The sequence below is a fragment of the Bubalus bubalis genome, chromosome 2, assembly GCF_019923935.1.
Source record: "Bubalus bubalis isolate 160015118507 breed Murrah chromosome 2, NDDB_SH_1, whole genome shotgun sequence".
Taxonomy (NCBI): Eukaryota; Metazoa; Chordata; class Mammalia; order Artiodactyla; family Bovidae; genus Bubalus; species Bubalus bubalis.
The window spans coordinates 86,272,419-86,294,078 of NC_059158.1; the positions used below are offsets into that span (position 1 = coordinate 86,272,419).

Below are 21,660 nucleotides of genomic sequence, written 5' to 3' on the forward strand. Positions count from 1 at the left end.
ATATTACTTTGCCAACAAAGGTCTGTCTAGTCAAGGCTATGGTTTTTCCAGTAGTCATGTATGGATGTGAGAGTTGGACTGTGAAGAAAGCTGAGCGCCAAAGAATTGATGCTTTTGAACAGTGGTGTTGGAGAAGACTCCTGAGGGTCTCTTGGAGTATAAGGAGATCCAACCAGTCCATCCTAAAGGAGATCAGTCCTGGGTGTTCATTGGAACAACTGATGCTGAAGCTGAAACTCCAATACTTTGGCCACCTCATGCGAAGAGCTGACTCATTGGAAAAGACTCTGATGCTGGGAGGGATTGGGGGCAGGAGGAGAAGGGGACGACAGAGGATGAGATGGCTGGATAGCATCACCGACTCGATGGATGTGAGTTTGAGTGAACTCCGGGAGTTGGTGATAGACAGGGAGGCCTGGCATGCTGTGATTCATGGGGTTGCAAAAGGTAGACACGACTGAGTGACTGAACTGAACTGAATCCAATAAATGGTTCCCAGGTGACACTAGTGGAAAAGAATCCGCCTGTCAATGTAGGAGACTCAGGTTCAATCCCTGAGTTGGAAAGATGTCCTGGAGAAGGAAATGGCAACCCACTCCAGTTTTCTTGCCTGGAGAATCCCATGGATAGAAGAGCCGGGCAGGCTACAGTCCATGGGGTTGCAAAGAGTCAGACTCAAATACAATAAATAAAAAATATCCATTTGGTTATGTTATTTGGCATTTCTTTGATTTCTAGCCAATTTAGCATCATGTTTATATTTTTATCACTTGTGAATTTGCCTGAGTAAACTGCTTTGTTTTGTTTTACCATTTATCCACTTTTCCCTATTGTGCTGCAGAATAAATGTTCTGAAAGAGGAACACAAGATGGGAAGCACAAATGTCACCTCAAACTTATTCAGCTTATAGCTGAAAGTTTGTATCCTTTACCAAGCTCTCCCTGTTTCCCCCAGCAACCACTTTTCTACTCTATTTCTGAGTCTGACTTTTTTTAAAAAAAAGATTTCATATATAAATGAAAACACAACATATATGTCTTTCTTTATTGGGTTATTTCACTTTGCATAATGCCCCTCAGATCCATCCATGTTGTTAACAGTAAGTGTCAGGATCCCTGATTTCTCATGGATGAATAATATTTCACTGTATATGTTGTGTGCTTAGTAAGGCAATGGCACCCCACTCCAGTACTCTTGCCTGGAAAATCCCATGGACGGAGGAGCCTGGTGGGCTGCAGTCCATGGGGTCTCGAGGAGTCGGACACAACTGAGCGATGTCACTTTCACTTTTCACTTTCCTGCATTGGAGAAGGAAATGGCAACCCACTCCAGTGTTCTTGCCTGGAGAATCCCAGGGATGGCGGAGCCTGGTGGGCTGCCGTCTATGGGGTCGCACAGAGTTGGACACGACTGAAGCGACTTAGCAGCAGCAGCAGCAGGCACTCAGTCATATCCAACTCTTTTCAGCCCCCCATGGATAGTAGCCTGCCAGGCTCCTCTGTCCATGGGGATTCTCCAGCCAAGAATACTTGAGTGAGTTGCCACGCCCTCCTCCAGGGGATCTTTGAAACCCAGGAACTGAACCCAGTTCTCCTGCATTGCAGGCAGATTCTTTACCCTCGGAGCTGCCAGGGAAGCCCATTGTATATGTATACCCATAATTCCTTATCCATTCATCTGTTGATGTGACACTTAGGTTGTTTCTATATCTTGGCTATTGTGAATAGTGTTGCAATGCACATGGGAATGAAGATACCTGTTTGATATCCTGTCTTCACTTCTTTGGACATGAACCAGAAGAGGGATTACTGAATTCAAGCTTAAATTGTTGTCTTCTGATCTCATAATTATCTTTGTGGTCATTTTTCCAGATTTTTCTTGAGTTTTTTTTTTTTTCCTTACTTCTTTTTCTTAGTGTCCTTTACATTTTCTTTAACATTTTAAGATTTTGAGTCTTCTTTTTTAAAAAAAAAATATTATTCTTCTCTACTTATTCTTGGTTTTCATAATAGATATAAGAATGAGGGAAGATCAGAGAGACCTTGGTATGCAGGTGGGGCTTATTGGCTGGTGGGTTTTGTTTAAGGATAAGTGGTCAGGAATCCATTGAATTGAAGAACTGAATTTACTTTGTTGCACTGACTCCCAGCAAGTTCCTCTCACAGTCCCCACAAATAGTTTAATATCTCTTAAATCTTTTATTTTTTTCAGTTCAGTTCACTTCAGTCGCTCAGTTGTGTCCAACTCTTTGTGACCCCATGAATCACAGCACGCCAGGCCTTCCTGTCCATCACCAACTCCCGGAGTTCACTCAGACTCACGTCCATCAAGTCAGTGATGCCATCCAGACATCTCATCCTCCGTCGTCCCCTTCTCCTCCTGCCCCCATTCCCTCCCAGCTACTGCTGCTGCTGCTGCTGCTAAGTTGCTTCAGTCGTGTCCAACTCTGTGCGACCCCATAGACAGCAGCCCACCAGGCTCCCCTGTCCCTGGGATTCTCCAGGCAAGAACACTGGAGTGGGTTACCATTTCCTTCTCCAATGCATGAAAGTGAAAAGTGAAAGTGAAGTCACACAGAGTCTTTTCCAATTAGTCAACTCTTCGCATGAGGTGGCCAAAGTACTGGAGTTTCAGCTTTAGCATCAGTCCTTCCAAAGAAATCCCAGGGCTGATCTCCTTCAGAATGGACTGGTTGCATCTCCTTGCAGTCCAAGGGACTCTCAAGAGTCTTCTCCAACACCACAGTTCAAAAGCATCAATTCTTTGGCGCTCAGCTTTCTTCACAGTCCAACTCTCACATCCATACATGACCACTGGAAAAACCATAGCCTTGACTAGACGGACCTTTGTTGGCAAAGTAATATCTCTGCTTTTCAATATGCTATCTAGGTTGGTCATAACTTTTTCCCAAGGAGTAAGCGTCTTTTAATTTCATGGCTGCAGTCACCATCTGCAGTGATTTTGGAGCACAAAAAAATAAAGTCTGACACTGTTTCCACTGTTTCCCCATCTATTTCCCATGAAGTGATGGGACCAGATGCCATGATCTTCGTTTTCTGAATGTTGAGCTTTAAGCCAACTTTTTCACGCTCCACTTTAACTTTCATCAAGAGGCTTTTTAGTTTCTCTTCACTTCCTGCCTGAAATAAATGCTCAGCTGCAGATTGTTTTGCATCCAGAGGTGAAGAATCCATACATCATATCTAACTGCTGCTGCTGCTGCTGCTGCTAAGTCGCTTCAGTCGTGTCCAACTCCATGCGACCCCACAGACGGCAGCCCACCAGGCTCCCCCATCCCTGGGATTCTCCAGGCAAGAATACTGGAGTGGGCTGCCATTTCCTTTTCCAGCCTTCCTTTTTTCCCAGTGCCAGTTCTCTCTCCTACCCTCAGTGGTAAATGTCATTTCAATTCTGGAACCATCCATGTAAGTCCCATTCTAGGTGTGTCCCAGGCAGTTGCTATTTCTGCTCTGCTATCCCATGCTCTCTCCATCTCTTCACTGTTACATGTCTTATCCTTTTCTTCCTTTTCCAATCAGTTTAAGGGTGTTTTAGAAAGCAAAGAAATTGATGTATATGTTCATTCTACCATTTTGACCTGACCTGAAATGAAGTGACCTGAGAATCTCTGTAGTTCTTTTATAAATAGTTTAGAATGTTACTCAATGTATTTCTTCCCCCCTCCTCAATTATTGCCATAATATGGAATCAATTAAGCTCCCATATATATCCCAAATGATTCCCTCACTTCTCATTGTTTTGGCAACTATGGTATAGATACCTTCACCTCTTTCCTCTACCATAGCCACCTACTTCTGTATCCACACCCACACCTTTGTCAGCACCTTGCACTGAAATCTTAAACTGAAACCTGCTCATTTTTGATAACAACTTCTTTATGTCCTATTCTATCACTGGTCTCATCAAGATATCCAGCTTATTAGACCATCTAATTTCTTCCTTCTGTTTCACCTTTTCCTAGATCCAGTCTTGATTACACACCCCAATCACTATATATATATATATATATATATATATATATATATATACACACCCTCCTAGCAGAAACTTAAACATGGACCAATCAAATTGTGTTATAGGATAAGACTTAAGACTGTTTGGATTCATGTGGTGTCTCTACCACCCACATAGCTCATGAACACATAATCATAAGCTATGTAACTTTGAGGGAGTTACTTAAATTTTCTTTGCATCCATGCCCTTGTGTTTCAAATGAAGAACATAATGGTACCAATGTTCTGAAGGTGGAATGAGAAAGTACAAATAAAGTGCTTAGAAAAATGTCAGGATTAATATGTATTCAGTAAGCATTACCTATTAATAGTAATATTCTCTACTGTAAAAATACTAGTGAAATTGCAGTCTAGTAAGTTTTATCAAAGTGTATAAAACACACACTCAATTTAAACTATTTAATATAATCAAGCCTACTGATTTATTACTTCTAGGAAAATGTAATATTTGCATTTTTAACCTGCATCTAAACACCCAAAGAAATAGGTTGTTTCTCTACTTTTTATTTCCTAATCCGACTTTATTGTGAACTTTCTGGGCCACCAAGGAGACCTTGCCCTAATTATTAGAGGATAATAAACACTGGCATCTAATTATAATATTTATTAAGAAAGTAGGTATCAATTACAAACCAGGAGGCATGTTGCTTCATATTCTCCCTCATGTAACAACTGGAGTTTTAGAAAATAGATCAGATTCAAAAGTAATTTAAGCTGTATCATTTGTCATCGATGCTGTTACATCACATCTTCCACATCTATACTTATGTGACAGTTGCCCCAAGCTTTGACGATATTAGCTCTTCTTAGCTTAGATCTCATATCTTTGATGATGGATATTCTGATGAATCCCTTAATTTAAACAGGTCCCTGGAGGGATACCTTCTGATCCTAGGCATTCTGTAACTATTGCTCTGATTACTAGACCTCAATTCTAATAAAACTCTAACCAAGCTGATATTTTGGACGCAGACCCTATAGAGTAAGACGGAGATCTTTGGAGTCATGTGTAACAGTGTTCTCTGAAGATGTGAGGACTACACGTATTTTACCTCTAATTATTCTACCATCACACTTGGATGCCTTTCAACAGAAAACTCAGTAAGATATTAATTAAAATTTTAACTTATTATTTTTTTAATTTTTAAAAATGTTTATTACTTTGGAATCAATATATTTTTAAAAATTAAAAAAAATAAATAAGCTTTGGAATCAACTTCAAGACTTATCACAAAGACTCAGTATACCATAGTAACAATGTTTCCTGCTGGAATCTTGGGCAAGTTACCTAATTTTTCAGGACTCCATTTCCTAATCATTAAAATGGGTTTTGTATGAGTTATAGGAAATGTATTAATGCACTTTGTACAAAACAGTTGGCAGGAAATTTTTACTGAATGTGAGAAGACAAATGGACAGGCATGGCCTTCTTGGGAGCAAGCTTTTATTTTAGAGTTATTGCCCAACCTTAATAATATGTTTTAGCTTTTGATTAATGAAAGCATCTTTCTTTATCTCCCTACCCCAAATTAGAAAGACAAAATCCTTATTTATGCTTTCAACATTGTCTTAACCTTCGTACTCAAGGAATATACAGCTGAATGTGTTTTCTGGGAAAACATCTAAATCAAAATCATTTTTGGCAGACACAGTAGCTATTACTAAATAGTTCTATTGCTACTAAATAGCAAGCTAAGGATTTATGTTATAGTTAACTTATTCAGTGGGCTTACTAAAATGCAGTCATATTTTAAATTAAAACGTGTAAGTTCCATCTCTGGAAAAAGCTCACTTTAGTCTCTAGTATCCTAATACTTACACTTAATTGTTTATAGGCCAAAGTCATACTTTCCATTTTATCAGCAATGAATAGGTCCAGAATTGCTAAATGAGGAAAGTCTCCGTCTCAATAAAAATAAGACTTAGACTTGAATTAAGGATCACAAACATGTGCCATGTTGACTTTCTGTCTCTCCTCCTGGGTCCATGTAGCAATCAACAAACCCACCAGGGAGCTCTTGGGCACTTTCTTCTACTAAACACAAAGCCAGCTTCAGCAAGGGCTCCAGGAAAGGAAAAGAAACAAATATGTAAGGACTCACTTGCCAGGTGGTGGAGTGGTAAAGAATACACTTACCAATGCAGGAGAGGCAAGAAACACAGGTTCAATCTCTGGGTTCAGAAGATTCCCTTGGAGGAGGAAATGGCAACCCACTCCAGTCTTATTGCCTGGAAAACTCTATAGACAAAGGAGCCTGATGGGCTATATAGTCCAGGGGGTAATAAAGAGTCAGACATGACTAAGCGTTCACACACACATACACACACACACACACACACACACACACACACACAGTTGCCAGGCTTGTAGAAGAATGTAAGTTTCCTGAAGACACAGATCATAGCTTATTCATAATTATTTCCACCCCCTGGCCTATTCATAATTATTTTCCCCAAAAAATGTTAACTGGATGTTAACTAACTACATAAAATAAGGCTATATTGAGTTTCTTTAATGTTTAAAAAATGTTAGCATAAGCATTTGCATTTTGACTCTAAAAGGAGAAAAAGTCAGTAAAGAGGCTATAATATTAAAAGAATGTAAGTTATTTTTGTGGGAGTAATTGTTAGAAAATTAGAACACTTACACATTATCTCAAAGGGATGGATATGTGTAGTTTTGTTATAAGCAATGTATCCCTAACTCCCCTTTATTTCTGTAGTCAGTCTCATTTTTCTTGAAACCTTTCAAACCAGTCAGAATCGTCCAAAATTTGCAGTTTGAATTACCCAACCATCCAAGGAAAAAACAAACAAAATTAAAGAAACATGTTTTAGCCTCATATTTTCCCTTCTCACTAAAAGTTTCAATCAAAACTTTTTCTTCTTAAAGCACCCAGATTTCTTCTTAGATTCTGTCAAATGAGTTTCTTATAGACACCCACACTTAACTGCAATCCTAAGTGGTACCCAGGCAAGTCACATGTCAGTGCATTTTTAATTGCTAAAGCCAAGAGTAACCATTTTAATTATGCCCTAATCATTTACTACAGTCAGTTCTTCTTCAGGATGTAAAGTCGTGGAAATAACTCACTAAAAAGCACTTGGAGACTTTGGAGCCTTGGCAGCTGGAACAGAACTTCTGAGAATGCGCTGTGTGAACTTTCCAAAGAAGGCAATACATGTGAGAGGACCCACATGGTAGCAGCAGTTCATTTGGAACCTGGCTGGTGGCTTTTATCTTGGATTTGAGGATTTCACAAGCACACGGAGATGCCTACATGTATATAGCACAACTTGGATGTTTATCTCAATGATTGCTCCAGTTTGCAAAGAGCTGGCCCCATCAACTGCAAAGGAGGGAGGGCCGCCTCTCCAACCTGGGGTGGCTACATCTCGCTGCCAGTAAGTGCTTCATGACTCATTTTCCTCAACAGAATTTTCATAAGGCTGGAATTCAGGGAGGGATGTCTGGAGAATGTCTGAAAGGAAGTTCACAAGCCACTGTCCTGCGCTTTGCTGGAGAAAACCTTCCATGGTAGTCAGACCGGTTGACTAAAGCAAACAGCAAAAGATTTCAGAAACATTTCCTCATTACTGTTCATGAAAAATCCATGAAAGTTCACCATGAAGTTTGTTTTAGTCAGGTTGAGACCCATGACTGGGGGAAAAAACACACAGTAGGTTAACAACTGTATTTATGAGGAACAACAGAATCTATCCAAAGGAGTTATACTGAACCAGCCAACATACGCTATTAAACTGGTATGTGTGTGTGCATGTGGACGTGTGTGTGTGTTAATTCAGACTGATGTCAGATGATGTCAGGTTGACCGATTGCTTGGGATTTATGCAAATTTAGCCAAAATGAAATTGTACATATGACTTACTTCTTTTTTCAAATGCTTTTTATTTATTTTAAAGGCTTTATAATTACTAACTGTTCTCTCTCAGAATATATTCTGAGAGGGAAGCAAAAATATCACTTTTGCAAAGCCATGTTCATTCTTTCAAAGGTCTGCTGGTAAATTATTCTTACTGATCTTTCCATCTTTCTGGCCTGTGCATATACACCTAACCCATACTAAATTTCACCAGATGGCATTTTAATTCTTTAAAGTAAAGCAGTCGTGGGTTTAGACAGTTGAATTTTTAAACTTCTGTATTTACTGAAAGTGCATATGGTGCTATATGGACAAAGAAATTGTGCTGAAAGAAAAACATTTCTGTCTGCAGTACCTCATAATCTCCCAGAGAAAGAAAAATTGCAGTAACATGGAGTCTGTCTTACAAAATCTTATGTGGCTTTAATCTTCTTCCTCTGCTAAAAGTTAGATATATGTGTATTATACACACCTTAAAGTTATATTTTAAATTCTTCCTTTGGTTGCAAATAGAAAGGTTATCCAAAACCCCATGACTTTCCAATATGATTCATAAGTGATTTCTAGAAGAAAATGAAACATAAACCTAAACTTGTTAAAAAAAATATTTTAAAAAACCTCTGTATGTCAACGTAAGCAGATGTTGGTGTAGAATTTACAAGGATAAGAAGGCTATAAAACCTCCCTTGAGCCACTCACAGTTCATTTCAAGGCCAAGAACGCCCCCAAAATCTGTTTCTAATTTTACAGAAATCTTTTGAAATTTGGCACGGTTTTCGAAAGTCCGTGGAAAGAAAAAAAAAAACTTGCCCTAGCTTCGACTTCCAACTACGAAGACAGACCTGCTTCTTTCAACGGTTTTCACAGATCTGGTGACCCACGCTCTGAAGTCAGAATTAGCTAACTTTCAAAAACATCTGGAAAAATGAAGGTTAGTATATGTAGCCTCAGATACTGCTAAATGATGGGGGCTGGCTGAGTTGAGCACAATCAAGAGTTTTCTATTGTTTAGAAGGTGAGGATTTATACATAAGTATGTACTTCCTGGAGTGGGTTAGGATAGGGGAATCGTTCTAAATATACTGTGGAAACATTTCTCCTTGCAGAGCTGGAAGAATTCCAGCAATTATAGCCAGATCAGTGGAAGACAATCAAAAGCTTTATGGGGAGGGAGAAAGTGGATTTAGGTGTAAACAAAATCTTGCCATTTCTACTATTTAGCAGAAACCATTCATATGTCTAATTTTCTTTATTTTATGTAGACATGGTTAAAAATTGTATTTGGAGTTGCCACCTCTGCTGTGCTTGCTTTATTGGTGATGTGTATTGTCTTACGTCCTTCAAGAGGTAAGAATTTTCTCTATTTTGCTCAGTCTGCCTAGAACAGTTTGGAAAAAGCAGTAGTGCATGGTGACAAGAGATTGAACATTTCCTAAGTGCTTATTTTCCAAAGTAACTCTGTTATTTCTAAGAAGACATATAAGCTCCCAGGTATGTTGTTGAGCAACCAGAATCACTGAGGAATTGAAGGCATAAGTAGCAAGAGATTTCCAGTATTACTTCTGCAATAGAAAAACCCGAGCACTCTTCTGTAACACCCCGACGTCTCTCCAAAATACATGCTAAATTCCAAGCTTTGACAGGCCTTTAGAGACAGTATTTTTAACTAACATTGCTTTTCATTATTGGATTGCCTCATGGAAAGTAAAGATGAGTAAGAATGGAAAAGTTAAAACAGAATCTATGGAAATTTTTATTATGAGTCTTTCCAAAAATTTAGGGAGGCAGTCAAGAATAGAGATCTCAGGAATAGCTGCATAGAAAAAGTGAAATTGTTTTTCTAGATGCAAAAGCCAAGAAAATCAAATTAGAAGACTAAATATTATTAAGCAAGCATTATGTTTAGTTTTTAAATGGATCCTTTTTAAACAGGCTTAGATAACATTGATCTCACTTTGATGAAATTCAGGAGACTGGGGCTAGTTTGGATTTAAATTAAGACTTTGTTTATAAACCTTTCTGTGATATCAGGGACATAGGTTTTTATGAAACTATGTAAAGAAGCTTACGATCTAAAACAGGAAAAATGTACAATAATAACATGTCTAGCTTTGGAGTCTAGGGAAAGGAAAAATGTTTGCACCAACATTAAAAGCTTATGATAGCTTGTGATAGCTTATGATAGCTGAAGTGGGAAATACCTCTGGTTCAAAGCTAACTGACAATAATGGAAGAACAGTGGCAAGCCTTTAGCTGAAGAAAGTATGAGTTCTGAATTATTTATTGCTTTAAAATTGAAATATAGGAAAATACTTTGAAAAATTAAGAATGCTCATGAGATTTTCACAGAATTACAAAATGAGGAGGTTAACCAATAAGATAAAGGCAATATGTCTTCAGTGTAGATCTTCAATACTCATTCCTCTCTGTGAGCACAAGATTATTCTGAGGCTGTTAATTGAAATAGATTGTGTGAGTCTGTATTTTTTGTACTTTGTCAAGTTAAAATTGTTTTCAGACCAGTGTCTCACCTCATTTTGGGGCCATATTTTCCTCAAAGCAGCAGTGGTCACGCAGTGGATTAGGTTCTATCCTATTGATTCCTTGAATGCTAATACATGCAAAAATAACACCTAATTTTGAAAGGAAACTCCCCAATACTTGAAATGGACAATTTGCTTCATCAGAAACAAATGTGTGGGGAACACAAGTATGTGGATTTTAGGGGGACTAAGATCCCGCATGCTGCTCAGGGTGGCCTAAAAAAAAGTCAAGGAAAAGTATGTGGATTTTATGGTGAACCTGCCTCCATGTCTAGAGGCAAGGGTGAGTTGCATTTGCATTTTGGAATTTGAGTCATTATTTCCAGTAAGAAATATATGACAGTTATAGTATATGAAAGTGAGAACATTTTGAGAAACTTAAAGACCCACTTACAAAACACTCGTTCGTTTGCTGTTGTTTAGTTGCTCAGTCATGTCCAGCTCCTTGCGACCCCATGGACTGCAGCATGCCAGGTTTCCCTATCCTTCACCATCTTCTGGAGCTTGCTCAAACTCATGTCCATTGAGCCAGTGATGCCATCCAACTATGTCATCCAATGTCATCCCCTTTTCCTGCCTTCAATCTTTCCCAACATCAGGGTCTTTTCCAATGAGTCAGCTCTTTGCATCAGGTGGCCAAAGTGTTGGAGCTTCAGCTTCATCATTGTTATATATTAACAGATGAAGTCCCACTAGTTAGTCCCACTCAGTTAATTGAGTTTCACCTCTGCCCATCATTGTGCTAGTTGGGGAAATAAGGGTACTGCATTTAAACTTTCGTCTGAAAGCATGAATAAGAATGCAGTATGGATGCTCAGTCATTACCACCAATATGGGATCAGGCATTCACTTAGACCACTGGGTCACTTAAATCACTAGGTCTAAGTGAAATAAGAAGTGAAAGTGAAAGTGAAGTCACTCAGTCGTGTCCGACTCTTTGTGACCCCATGGACTGTAGCCTTTCAGGCTCCTGCGTCCATGGGATTTTCCAGGCAAGAGTGCTGGAGTAGAATTGCCATTTCCTTCTCCAGGGAATCTTCCCGACCCAGGAATCGAATCTGGGTCTCCCGCATTGCAGGCAGATGCTTTACCGTCTGAGCCACCAGGGGAATAAGAAGAGGAAGGGTTTTTCCAAGGAGAGGGTAGGTCCCAGGAACATCAGTCTGAAAATTAAAAGAGCTTTGGGAGAATTAGGCAGGATTTTAGGAACAAATAGGACAATGGGGTGGTAAAATGAGAAAGATCCATTTAGCTCACTCACATAATAATAAAAATAACAGATAACTATTTTGGGACTTCCTAATTTTCCCATTTTTTATTTTTACCCAGTGGGAAACAGGTGTGAGTTCCCATACCTTAGACCCAAGCTGTCCTCATTGGCCTCAGCCTACTCCCCTCCAACCAATTCCCTTTCTTTTCTCCTTCTCTATTTTTTCTCTTGAGGTTCTTCTTCCCAAGCATCATTCCTCATCCTATGTGACGATACAACCACACCAAGAGTAGAAACTAAGCTTCTCATCTTTCCCTCATTTTTGCCAACCTTGAGGACAAACACAAGACTTTTTGGTTTAAGAGATATGCAGAAGTGACCAAATAAAAGCCAGACAAGCAAAAACTAGAATTGGAAAGTAACAGAGGCTCCAGAATTTTTCAACTAAATTCTATATGGCCTTGCTTCATGATTTACAGTTTCTGAATTCCTGAACATTTGTGAAAGGACTTAGGGGAGCTATCTGCACTTTTCTTGATTTCATTTGAGTATAGAGTTCACTACATGAGCAAACATTCAATAAACATTAACTATTTTTTTTCTAAAATTGCTAACATTTTGTGGCAGTTTAATAAATGGTAGCAAGCATTTCATTGTGTTCTCCATCCTAGTACACAAAGATGACAGCTCCCTCTGTGTGATGTATTTTTTTTTCCCCTCAATGATGCTCTTCTTAAGGCTGAGAGTAGGGAGTAGTTATCCCTGAGTAGCACCCGTGTTCCTATCCTCCACCTCTTTGGATCAGAAACGAATTTTTTCAGGAACTTTGGTTGCAAAGCAAGGATATTAGCAGCTGTAAGGCAAAAGCAGGAGAGAAGAAATGAAGAAGAAAGGAAAAGGAAGCTGAGGTGGGTAGGAGTAGAGAATAAGGCTCAGTGAGGGATAAAGAAAAGAGAGATTATATAGTGTGGAGAAGTCGGGTTCTTCTGGGCAGGGCCTCCAGTGCCTGCAGTGAAAGGAGCACCACCTTTAGCTAGCATAGCTTCAGATCTCCTTGAAGGCCTCTCGTCGACTTCTGCATACTTTTCCTTTTATTATTTTTTTATTGTTCATTTTGGCCTGCAGTATTTTATACAAATTTGCATTAGTTGTCAATTTTTTTAAATCATAAGATTTCACATAAAAATGTAGATTTTTTTTTTTACTTCTTTTTAAATATTAGATCTGACAACATTGGGCCCATGGGAATAGTTGACTCAGAAGCAGGTGTTGTCCTTAGGGTGGCAATGCATTCTCCAGTTTGCTATGTACCCCAATATAAAATAGAAAATGGAGAAAAACCTTCAGTTTTATTTGCATAAAGTAACATATTCACTTACAACATCTACTTGACTTCTATAAACAGTTGGATTTTTAACTCGTGAGCCGAAGAAGTTATAGTGTTCCTCTTGTGATTAAAAATAACCATCTACTGAATAAAAAAAACAGAGATTAGCATCCCATAGTTATCCATTATCCACAATGCCTAGTCCACTGTGGCTTTTGGATACTTTGGTTATTTGTTCAACAGTTATTTATTGAGTAACTTCCAGATACCAGGCACAGGTATAAGGCATGAATGAAAATTCTCTGGCCTTACAAAAGGACAGTCTGACAATAAACAAGTAAATAGTGAATTAATAGAATATTTAAAATTTGTAAAAGTGCTACAGAAGACATCTGGAGTGGGGCTGTGTTAGACATCCAGGGTTGCCATAACAAAATATCACCTGGGTGATAATAATAAAAAACAAAATAAAGCCTGGGTGGCTTAAATAACAGAAATTGCTATTCTCACAGTTCTGGAGACTGAAGTCTCAGATCAAGGTGTAACTGAGTTTAGTTTTTCTGGGGGCTTCTCTCCTTGGCTTGTAGATGGATGCCTTAAGCTTTGTCCTCACATGACTTTTTCTCTGTGCATGTGCATTCCTGGTATCTCTTCCTCTTTCAGTAAGGACACCACTAGCTTCATCAGATTAGGGCTCCGCTGTGTGTTCTTGAATAATCATAATTACTTTGTTAAAGCACCTATTTCCAAATACAGTTCCATTGAGGATTGGAGTTTCAATTTATGTATTTTGAGAGGACAAAATTCAGTTCATAACAAAAGTGGCTAGGGAAGGCCTCTCTGAGATGATATTTGAGCCAAGACCTAAAGGACAGGAAGGATGCAAACTGCAGGCTAGATCCTCACTGCAGAGGGAAATGCAGACACAAAGTCTCTGACATAGGCAAGTATCTGGGAAGTTCAACCTGTGCGGCCAAAATTATGTAACCGATGAACACAGGAAAAAAAATATATATATGCATATAGACTTATGAGTATACATACACATTTATAAAATTTATAGTGATTGCTTACTTAGGTAAGTAATAACCTTATATAATTATTTCAGAGGGTAATCTGAATTCACAGATGATTTAGACAGAATGTGGATCAATATTTTATAAAGACAAGTATCACTTAGAATGCCTATATTTTCAGCAGAAATCCATTGTTCTTATTACTGTTATTGTAACTATTGCTAGTACTATAATCTCAACAACCTATTTTTGTAAAGTAAGATATATGTGAGACCAAATTATCATCAAAGGAGATGTGAATTTGTTTTTAAGGCTTAAAATGTTCCCAGTATCAACATTCAGAACTGTGAAACAGAATATTCACTGTTCTTTTGGAGGAAATATGGGGAAGTCTAAAGGGCTGAAGAAAAGATTCAGAAAGTTCATGGACCTAAAAGAGTTTTTAGTTGAGTATAAATATCAGCCTTGCAGATTATATTTCTCTACTTTGCTCTTGGATTTTAAAGTCACAGAGGATGAATCTTGGCAAATTCTTTTTGAGTTTTGTCAAATTCTAAATAATTTGAAAACAATCCAAGTTTTCGGATGATTCCCATATTGCAGAGGAGTTTACCTGTCTCTGATTTCCAAAGTGAATTGTGTTACAACTACACAAGAATTTACAGTCATACATACACCTTGAAAAATCAGGTTCTAAAGCTCTAACTGGGAATATGAAATCAAGGCTAAAGGTTTTTTTTAACAAGAGGCATTCAAACTGAGCCTTAAAATCTAGGAACATGCTAGGGTAAATTAAAATAATATTTCCATAGGATAATCAATATTAATGAGTCTTTTATTTACTTATTGCTTATTTTATGTAAAGCAAAGAACTTACTTTTTATTTCAGTATCCTTGTGAATTAACAAAAATTATGTAGTAAAAATTGAATAGCTTACAATCATTAACCTTTATCCCTGTGAATAATAAACAAATAGAGTTGCTTTATATCTAAATTAAAATTTTCTCCAACAGATTATGGTTTTTATACTTGGTAGAAAAACTGATGAGATAGTATTCCTTAAAGGAACAGGTTAGAAAGACTGTATATCAAAAAAAAATCAGACAACTTAGATGAAAAGAACAAATTCTTGTAAAGATAAAAACTACCACAATTCACTCAAGAGTAAACAGAAAACCTGAATAGAACTATAACAACTGAGAAAATTGTTTTAATGATTTTAAAACTTCCCACAAAGAAAACCCCAAGCCCAGTTGACTTCACTGGTAAACTCTAGAGAACATTTTAAGAATTATTACCAACCCTTCACAAACTCTTTCAAACTATAAAATAGAACACTTATCAATTCATCTTTAAGGCCAGATGCTATGATACCAAAACCATACTCCTTTATGTTACAAGTAAAGAAGTTACAGACCAATAGTAGTTACAGACCAATATCTATTATGAATATAAATGGAAAGATCCTCATCATACTACTGGCAAGCCAAATCCAGTAATGTATAAAAAGGATTATTCACCAAGATCAAGTGAGATTTATTCCAAGAATATAAGGTTTAACATCCAAAAATCAATTACTATAATGAGTTATATTAATAGAAAAAGAGACCAAAAAAAATATGGTGATTTCAATAGATACAGAAAAAGGATTTAACAAAATACAGCCCCCTTTCATTATAAAAACACTCAGCAGACTGGAAATAGGAGGAATTTCCTCTATCTGATAAAGGGCATCCACACACACACACACACAAATCAGGGTTAATATCACACTGGTGAAAGTCAGTGCTCTTTCCCTAAGATCAAGAATAAGATAGCATGTTAGTCCTTATTTCTATTAAATGTCTTATTGACAGTTGTATGGGCTTTCCTTGTGGCTCAGCTGGTAAAGAATCCACTTGCGATGTGGGAGACCTGGTTTTGATCCCTGGGTTGGGAAGATCCCCTGGAGAAGGAAAAGGCTACCCATTCCAGTACTTTGGCCTGGAGAATTCCATGGGCTGTATAGTCCACGAGGTCGCAAAGAGTTGGACGTGACTGAGAGACTTTCTCTTTCACTTTTTGGCAGTTGTATCCAGGGCAATTAGATAAAGAAAGAAAGAAAAAGTATCCAGATTAGGAAGGAAGAAGCAAAACTATATTTAGAGATGACATGATCTTGTTTATGGAAAATCCTAAGGAATTCACTAAAAAATAATGGAACTAACAAGCAAGTTGAGTAAATTTGCAAAACACAAGATTAATATATATAAATCAATTGTTTTCCTATACATTAGCAATAAACAATACAAAAAGATATAAATAAATGAAAATAAATCCTATATTTATAGATCACAAAACAGCATTTTAAAGAAGGCAATAGTCTCTAAATATGTCTGCAAACTAAATATGACCCCTATCCAAATCCCAGATCATACTTTCTGCAGAAATTTATAAGGTGATTCCAAAATTCACATGGAAATACAAGGGATCGAGAATAGCTATCTTGAAATGGAAGACTGAATCTGCCTGCACTACAGGCAGATTCTTTACTCACTGAGTCATTAGGGAAGCCCACAGCTTCCGGGAAGCCAAAGGACAGACATATCCCCTAAAGAAGATATTGTGCTTGTTGCTGAGTCACTAAGCCGTGTCTCTTTGTGACCCTATGGACTCAGCATGCCAGGCTTCCCTATCTCCTAGAGTTTGTTCAAACTCATGTTCATTGAGTCAGTGAGCCATCCAACTATCTCATTCCCTGTCACCCTCTTCTTCCCCTGCCCTCTTTCTTTTCCAGCATCAGGGTCTCTTCCAATGAGTTGGCTCTTCCCATCAGGTGGCCAAAGTATTGGAGCTTCAGCTTCAGCATCAGTCCTTCCCATTGATTTCCTTTACAATTGACTGGTTTGATCTCCTTGCTGTCCAAGGGACTCTCCAGAGTCTTCTCTAGCATCACAGTTCAAAATCATCAATTCTTCAGTGCTCAACCTCCCTTATGGTCCTACTCTCAGGTCCATACACAACTACTGGAAAGTAAGCAATAAGCTTATGAAGAGACTCAACATCATTAGTCATTAGAAAAATGTAATTCAAATTCACAATGAAGGGATTTCCCTAGTGATCCAGTGGTTAAGAATGTGGGCTTTCACTGCAAGGGGCCTGGGTTTGATCCCAGGGAATTAAGATCTTGGGTGCCAAGAGATGTGGCCAAAAAAACAAAAAACAAAAAAACCCACAGTGAAATCCTAGAAATGAAATTGCAGGTGTAGCAAACAGATATCCATTACAGCCTACCTAGTGAGACATAGCTTGGCCTTGGAGGTTGTAGGAGAAATAGAGAGGGTAGAGAGAGATTTTGGACATAGAATTGTCAGACCTGGGTGCTACACAACGGCAGTAAGCAAAGACGGAAGGCAAAGATAAATCACGGGTATTTGAATTGAACAACGAAGTGGATGATAGTGCCATTGACTTGGAGAAATCTGGAGCAGCAGGATGGAATTCCTGTGTTTCTGAGCTTTAGACATACTGATTTTGAAGTGCTTGTGAAATACACAAGTGGAAATATCATCTAGGATTCAAAGAAGAAATCCAAGTAAATTCAATAAAAGTTACATCACAATTTAAAACAGAGATTAGAGGAAGATGAGATGGCAAAGGAGACCAAGTGGGCCTTCAAATATAGACCGGGTTTACTTTCATCTTCAGGGTCACCAAAACATTTGTCATTTAATACCATGTGGTGCTAGTGATAAAGAACTCACCTGCCAATGGAGGAGACTTAAGAGATGAAGGTTCAATTCCTGGGTTGGGAAGAGCCCCTTTAGGATGGCATGGCAACCCACTTCAGTACTTATGCCCAGAGAATCCCGCAGAGAGAAGAGCCTGGTGAGCTACAGTCCATAGCATTGCAGAGTCTCCCACAACTGAGGTGACTTAGCACGCACGCAAAGTAGTAAAGATCACAGGGTATGGTCAACATAAAGCATAAGAACATGGTGCATGCATATGTTCTCAGTCACTTCAGTTGTGTCCAACTCTGTGACCCCATACACTGTGGCCTGCCAGGTTCCTCTGACCATGGGATTTTCTACGCAAGGATATTAGAGTGGGTTGCCATGCCCTTCTCCAGGGGATGTTCCTGACCCAGGGATTGGACCCACATCTCTTATATCTCCTGCATTGGTAGGTGGATTCTTTACCACTGAGCCACTTGGGAAGCCCCTTACTGCTCTAGAGATGGGGGAGTGGGAAGCCCCATTTAACATAGCACAACAATAACATAATACACAGAATGAACTTTTAAAAACCTGACAATTCCTTTGAATAACTTATATTGTTTAGTGTTATCTACAGAGAGAACCTTGCAATATTTTTTCAAAACCAAGAGCTACTACATTCTTCAGTGAGACATTAAAAGCTTTATAGCAATCTCTTTGCTAATATTTGATGGAGATCAAATTGTCTCATTTTCTCTTAATGTTCATTTTGAGGTATAATTATCCTACCTCCCCTTGTGTGTTGCTTGATTTTTGTGTTTGTTTTGTTGTTGTTCTATTACAGTGTGCATTCACTTTAAATCAAAAGGCAGTGGTAAAGCACCCAGTCTCTAAAATCAGATGGAGCTGGATTTAAACCCCAGCTCTGTTATATATTAGCAAGTTATTTTAACTCTCTGGTTTCCATTTCCTAATCTTCAAAATGGTGTTGATAATAGTACTTATATATCAGAGAGTTTCTGTGAGCATTTCATGGGACTATACATGTAGAGTGCCCCATACATAGAACTTAGTATAACACTTTTTGTTACTGGTCTAAAGCTACCACAGTCCCATTTCTTCAAAATTGTCAGCCTTTGCCCAAATATAATATTGATTTTAAATAGTTTGTTCCCCATCCTTTTATTTCCAGCATTTACTCCTGTGGTGCTCACTCCAGAAATAAACATGACCTGATGTGATGGCTGGACATACTGCCTACTGAGGACAGCATCATTGTAGAGCAGGCAGAGAGACAGATGCGGTGTGCTTGGAAGTCCATGTCACTCCGCTGAGATGGCCTCATAAGCATCAGTTTCAAAATCAGTATGAAAGTGAGAACAAAAAGACCTACCAGCCATTTATGAGCCCACTATAATAAACCATGTTTTCTCATTTAGTTTATGATGAATATTAGAACTGACATCTGATGTCTCTGCTCTGACAGTTATTGTCAGTTTTTCAAGACTAGAAAATTAAATGACAAAAACAGAATCCTAATAAAGAATAAATACAAAATTTTAAGAAAGAATTAGGAGAATAGTGAATCATTACTTGTGAATTATTTCTGTGAATTGTAATTTTTTGGATTCGTAATTGAAATAATTTCCATCTTTGTTTTACTAAGTTGAAAATGCAAATAATTATTGTTAATTAGAGTGTTTAAGCAGTGTATGAGTAATTGTAAAGATGAGCCAAATTGACTCTAAGGGCACTATCAGGAAGTAAGTGTTAAGTGAGTGTCAGTTACCAGTGGAAGAATGATACACTCTCAGAATTCATTTATATTCTGCTCAACTACTTTGAGTTTAAAAATTTCAGATGGCAAAACTAAACTTTCAAAATAATCAAGAGATTATAATTCAATATTAAAACATTATTTAGAAAAAGTAATGAAAATCCACACATTCAATTTTTTAGGTGGCTAGAACTTGTTTGGTGTGATTGATGCCATAGTGATGCATTTTATACTGATTTACATGTACAAACACACACACACATACATATTCAAAACACTAGAAAACAATGGCTCCTTCCCCTATCATTGCTTTCCCTGTTATCTTGTTTAAACATAAGCTATGGCAGCAGGATCAGTCCCCTTGCCCTTTCTCTATTCCATAGAAGTCAGCAGAGGGAATGTACCTAAAGAAGAATCCATCTGGCGATGAGCAAGAGGACTGAATAGAGACATAAACATTACAAGAGACTTTGAACATTCCTTGAAAGCCATAATCAACATTAGCTGTGGGGAGTCTGTCCGTGAGATGTAAATTGCTATGCAGGCCAGACCTGTCCACCTACCAGGAGTTCATAGGCTGTGAGAAATTCAACTGATAGGTACAGGAGAACACTGAACTAAGTAGATTCAGTGAAATCACTAAATTTGGATTCTTTGAAGAAGACTCACCAGTGGGGCTTGAACAAAAATGAGAATCAGGGCTTTATCCCCAATTCTGAATCAGTAGATTTGAGATAAGAACTAGGAATCTGTTTTTCAAACAAGTGTTCCAGCTAACTCCAAGGACAAAATTTGATATATTTTAAAATGATGTCCAGGTAGAAGAGTTTATATATGAAATTTACAACATGGACAGGATGGTAAAAAGTAAGGGCAGGTGTATCTTTGGGGGAGGATTAGTTAAAAAAAAAAAAACAACACCTAAAATAAAATCTGTACATTTGATTTATTTTTTCATTCAACAAATATTTATTATTCTTCGACTATATGCCAAACATGGTCCTAGCTGGTACAAAGAACCAGAGATTAGATTGGAAATTCTAAGTACATGTTTTATAACTCTTAATATGTGATCTAATCCATCATCTTAGAGCAGGTACATTACTCTATTCTATTATGAACATGTGGTCATTTTAAGCAGAAAGAAAAGAATGCCTAATGTAAATCTTCCCCCATCTGATTCAGTAGAATCAGCCCGACTCCAGGACAGGCTGACACCTTTTGACCCCTGGTTACACCCCATGCAATGTTAGGAGTAATCACCTATCCCAAAGCTCTATTTCCCCTATTTCCACAAACCCTATTTCCAGATAAATCCAGCTGGCTCCTCTTGATGTGTTCAGTATAACACCTTATCTCTTCCTGGGTGCTGGTGAAGCTTATTATCATTATGATAATTAGCAGTATAATTAATGCATATTTAAATTGTTTCACAGATATTGAGTCAATGTGACATATGTTAAGTTCTCTAGATCATTAGCATTTATAGCTACTATCAGTTCAGTTCAGTCGCCTCAGTCGTGTCTGACTCTTTGTGACCCCATGGACTGCAGCATGCCAGGCTTCCCTGTCCATCACCAACTCCCGGAGCTTACTCAAACTCATGTCCATCGAGTCAGTGATGCCATCCAACCATCTCATCCTCTGTCATCCCCTTCTCCTCCCACCTTCAATCTTTCCCAGCATCAGGCTCTTTTCCAATAAGTCAGTTCTTCACATCAGATGGCCAAAGTATTGGAGTTTCAGCTTCAGCATCAGTCCTTCCAGTGAATATTCAGGACTGATTTCCTTTAGGAATGACTGATTGGATCTCCTTGGGACTCTGAAGAGTCTTCTCCAACACCACAGTTGCATAGCTACTATGCACCCATTTAAAATAAATGGCTGGCTGAGAAGTAATATGACATATACCCTTACTCTCACATAACTTTACTGGATAATCTAAATTAGAGGTTACAAAGAGTAAATAACTAATCCTTGAAATTTTCTTGAGAAATCTGATAAGAATCAGCATGATTGTTAATGTTAAAGGAAAATGAGTAGGAATTTTAAAATAATTTGAAATTCTTGTTTTTTAATAAATTTTATTTATCCATATGTGTGATATCAGTACTAACTGTACTTATGATCATGATTGGACTATTTCAGTTATGGAGCCCTAGGATGACC

At 38.0% G+C, this 21,660-nt stretch overlaps 1 protein-coding gene across 4 annotated transcripts in view; it reads left to right on the forward strand.

Moving 5' to 3' along the window:
- Positions 1 to 7,166: 7,166 nt before the first annotated feature.
- Positions 7,167 to 21,660, forward strand: part of LOC102411144 (fibroblast activation protein alpha) — a 78,088-nt gene continuing 63,594 nt past the window's right edge. Inside the window, exons 1-3 of one of the 4 annotated variants that reach the window (XM_044934652.2) lie at positions 7,167 to 7,440; positions 8,670 to 8,850; positions 9,182 to 9,266. In XM_044934652.2, coding sequence (XP_044790587.1) covers positions 8,845 to 8,850; positions 9,182 to 9,266 — 91 coding nt within the window. In that variant the 5' untranslated portion in view covers positions 7,167 to 7,440; positions 8,670 to 8,844. Of the gene's footprint in view, positions 7,441 to 7,611; positions 7,801 to 8,620; positions 8,851 to 9,181; positions 9,267 to 21,660 lie in introns of those variants that run through there. The other 3 variants (XM_025275886.3, XM_025275889.3, XM_006073995.4) reach the window with 3 other exon arrangements.